A 3,212-nucleotide genomic window follows, 5' to 3' on the forward strand; every position below is an offset into this window, starting at 1 on the left:
GGCTCCTGGGGAGAGAAGTGAGGAGACCCCCTCCCCTCTCCTGGGGCAGGGCTGAGGCCAGGACGTGAAGCAAGTGCTCCCCCAAACGCCCAGTCGGTCTGCAAAGGCACAGGCTGGGCGACTGGGTGAAATCCTGAGGCCTGGAGAGGGAAGGGACTGGCCAGGGCCCAGGCCGAGCCGAGAACCTGTTCCGTGAGCACAGACCCTTGTCCCCTGGAGTCCTCTCCTCTTGGAGAGCCCAGCAGGGTCTGAAAGGGGGCACACTTGGGCCAGGGGCACAGAAAGTACTCCAAAGATGCGAGTGTTTGGGTTTCGCTTGGCAGTGGTTTGTGAGTGGAAGAGGGGTGACTGTGAGAGGCAGAAGGCTCCCCACCCTGGCTTCAAGCATGTGTGGTTCAGGTCGGAGTCACACCTAAGAGTCATCTCCAGCGTGCCTCCTCCTGGCAACCTCTGCCTGCCTCGCACTCTCTTGGGTCCCTATAATCCACGCCCACCCCTCCCCTGAGATCAGATCTTGTCACCTCCCTCTTTCCCTCCAGACTTCAAGCTTCACGGGGTTGTCCCTGAGGCCCAGGGCCAGGCCTAGCTGTGGTGGTGGCTGCTGAGGGATGGACCATGGCCAGAGGAAAGGGTGGTGGGCAGGGCTGAGAGTAAAGGGTGCATCCGTGCAAGGTCCCCTCTTCTCCAAATCTCTGCACTTGTGGCCCCTCCTGTCCCTGATACAGAACAAGTCTGTCTGTCTAGGATCTGTCTTCCCCACTGGGCTGCATCCCATGTCGAGCACCAGTGTCAGTGGTGCTTAAAAACTGTGCTGAATATCCGGATACTTGAACTGTGCCTGCGTCCCAGCGGAGCCCGCCTCCCTGCCCCCCATCCGGCAGCCTCTGCCCTGGGAGGCTTTGGGCTTCGGGTCCTGGCATGAATGATGCCGCCCCGTGGCCCCTCTGAGAACCGTGTTTCCCTTTGTTTTGTAGGAAACACCTCCTGCCCTGGCACATCCTGTTGACTTCCCATGGGCAGGCCGGGGAGCTGGACTGGCGTTCTGGAAATAGGCTGGCGTTGCCTGGCCGTGGCGACAAGGGTTGACTCTGACCCAGCACTCGGCACACGCCGGGCACCTCACCGAGCTCCTCCAGGCGTCTACTCACTAATCCCCCCAGTAGTCTGAAGCCAGCACCCTTGTCTTCACCCCCTTGTACAGAGAGGAAACTGAGGCTCCGAATGGTCAACAGCTTGCCCACGGCCACACGGCTAGTGAGCGAGGGGCTCCTGGGCCTTCGCAGCCCACACCTTCTCTCTTCCTCCGTCATCTCTGAGATCCCAGGCATGGGGAGTAGAGAGAGACCCACAGGAGGGGGCAGCCCCAGGCCAGGGCCAAGTCGCATCCTATCATTTCTTACTCTGGGGAAACCAGCAGGGAGGAGAAAAGGGACCGCAGGCTCCCCCACCGTCCCCACGCCGCATGCCTCACCTGGACGGGCCCCTCATGTCTGTCCCTTCCCTTCCAGTAAGCCTAGTTCCAGATAAGCTGAGGACGTCTGTCCACAGAGTGGCCTGTCCCCAGGGGTGCATCCTGCTCAGGGCACTCACCTTCAGGAGGCCAATCTCCTTGACACAGTCCTGCCTGGCCTTGGCGTCCATCATCTCAAATATCTTGGGGGGAGAGGAAAAAGAAAAAGAATTCTTAAATTAAACCCCAGCCCCCAGCGTCCCAGTTTATCCGCTTCCTGGCCAAGGGACCGCCCCCTCCCCTGTCTGGACAACAGTTCTGCTTAGCGGGTGCCTGCCGTGTGCCAGGCGCCAAGCTGGCCACTTGATGCTGAATCGTCACGGCGACTCCCGTAAGGCAGGAGTTACTGCTGCCGATGTACGGAGGACGAGACTGAGGCCCAGAGAAGACCAATGACTTGTGAAGTCACACGCTAGTACATGGCAGGCCAGGAAACATGCTCAGAGCCTCAGTCTCTACTTCTGTAAATGGGGCCGATGGCCTGAGCTCATAGGTTGTCACGTGGACAGAGTGACGATGCAGCACAGCCCCGGGCACCGTGTCCCCCCTGGTGCCCACTCGGGGTGGGTCCTCCCAGCACCTTCTGACTTACAGAAACAGACAGAAGGTCAACAGGACGGCAGCCCCACCACAAAACCCATCATGGCACAAGTAAAGCAAGACAGAGAGAGCCCAGGTGAGCCCCTCCTTGGAGACAAAGGGTAGAAAACAGGTCTCTTCTGGACAGAGGAGCCTGTCTGTCCTTCAGCAATGACAAGCCGTGTGCGGGTCACAGACCAACACGGAAACCGTCATGCCGAGGTCCTGAGGCCGCAGTTCTTGGCCCAGCTCTCCACCCTGTGACTGCATCTCAGTCACCTTCCCTCTCCCTGGGCCTCCTCTGCCCAGGCTGCTAATCTCACTCTTTAAGGACAAATGAGCAAATCAGGGATTCGGGCAGCTCTGCCGGAGGTTTAAACCATTTCCTGCAGGAGAGCGGCAAACGGGCCCACTGCTGTCCACTAGACTTTGCTGCTTAAAACCTGTCTGCTCGACTCCCTCCCCTCATTTTGGAGGCACACAGAGGTCGGGAAGGACACTCAAGCCCAGAACCAACCAGCGTCCAGGCACCGAGGTCAGTGGGACTTAACTTGCTCCGGGCCTGGCGAGTCACTTCCTCATCTGAAAAGCGGGTTGGTAATCCCCACCCCACCCACGGGGCTGTTGCTGAGGTTCCGTGAGCTCCTAGCAGGACCCAGTATCCAGCAGGTGCTCAGTGCATGCACATTTTTCTTTTCCTTTATGGCTCACAGTGAGCTTTTATGGACAGGAGCCCACCTGATTCTCTTCACAGCCCACTGCGTTGGGGACTAATTCCCTCCTTTTCAGAGGAAATGCAGGGAGGGGAGGAGAGAAAGGGACCGGCCAGGCACCACAATATTTAGACACAGAAGCCGCTCCTGCACTGCGGCTTTGAACCCATGAAGTCGTCGGCTCACCTGCACCTTCTTCAGAGCCACCGTCTTCCTGTCCAGCAGGCAAGTGGCCTTGTACACCTCACTGAACTGCCCTCGGCCGATCTTCTTCTCAATCTGGAAGTCTGCCAGCGAGCAGCGAAAAGATAGGGCGTTCGGGTGCCTCTGGAGGGGACAGACAGGGGACAGACAGGGGCATCAGTGTCCACCCGGGCCAGAGTGGAGGCTGCTGCCACTTCCCAGTGGTG

At 59.1% G+C, this 3,212-nt stretch overlaps 1 protein-coding gene across 1 annotated transcript in view; it reads right to left on the reverse strand.

Annotated features, from left to right (window-relative positions):
* NEK6 (NIMA related kinase 6) overlaps nt 1-3,212 on the reverse strand; it is a 40,729-nt gene that overhangs the window by 29,510 nt on the left and 8,007 nt on the right. The window contains exons 2-3 of the mRNA XM_023532959.1: nt 2,989-3,129; nt 1,591-1,653 (exon numbers count right to left, since the gene is read on the reverse strand). Of these exons, the coding sequence (XP_023388727.1) occupies nt 1,591-1,653; nt 2,989-3,129 (204 nt within the window). The remainder of the gene's footprint in view (nt 1-1,590; nt 1,654-2,988; nt 3,130-3,212) is intronic.

The sequence above is a fragment of the Pteropus vampyrus genome, unplaced genomic scaffold (assembly GCF_000151845.1).
Source record: "Pteropus vampyrus isolate Shadow unplaced genomic scaffold, Pvam_2.0 Scaffold95, whole genome shotgun sequence".
Lineage (NCBI taxonomy): Eukaryota > Metazoa > Chordata > Mammalia > Chiroptera > Pteropodidae > Pteropus > Pteropus vampyrus.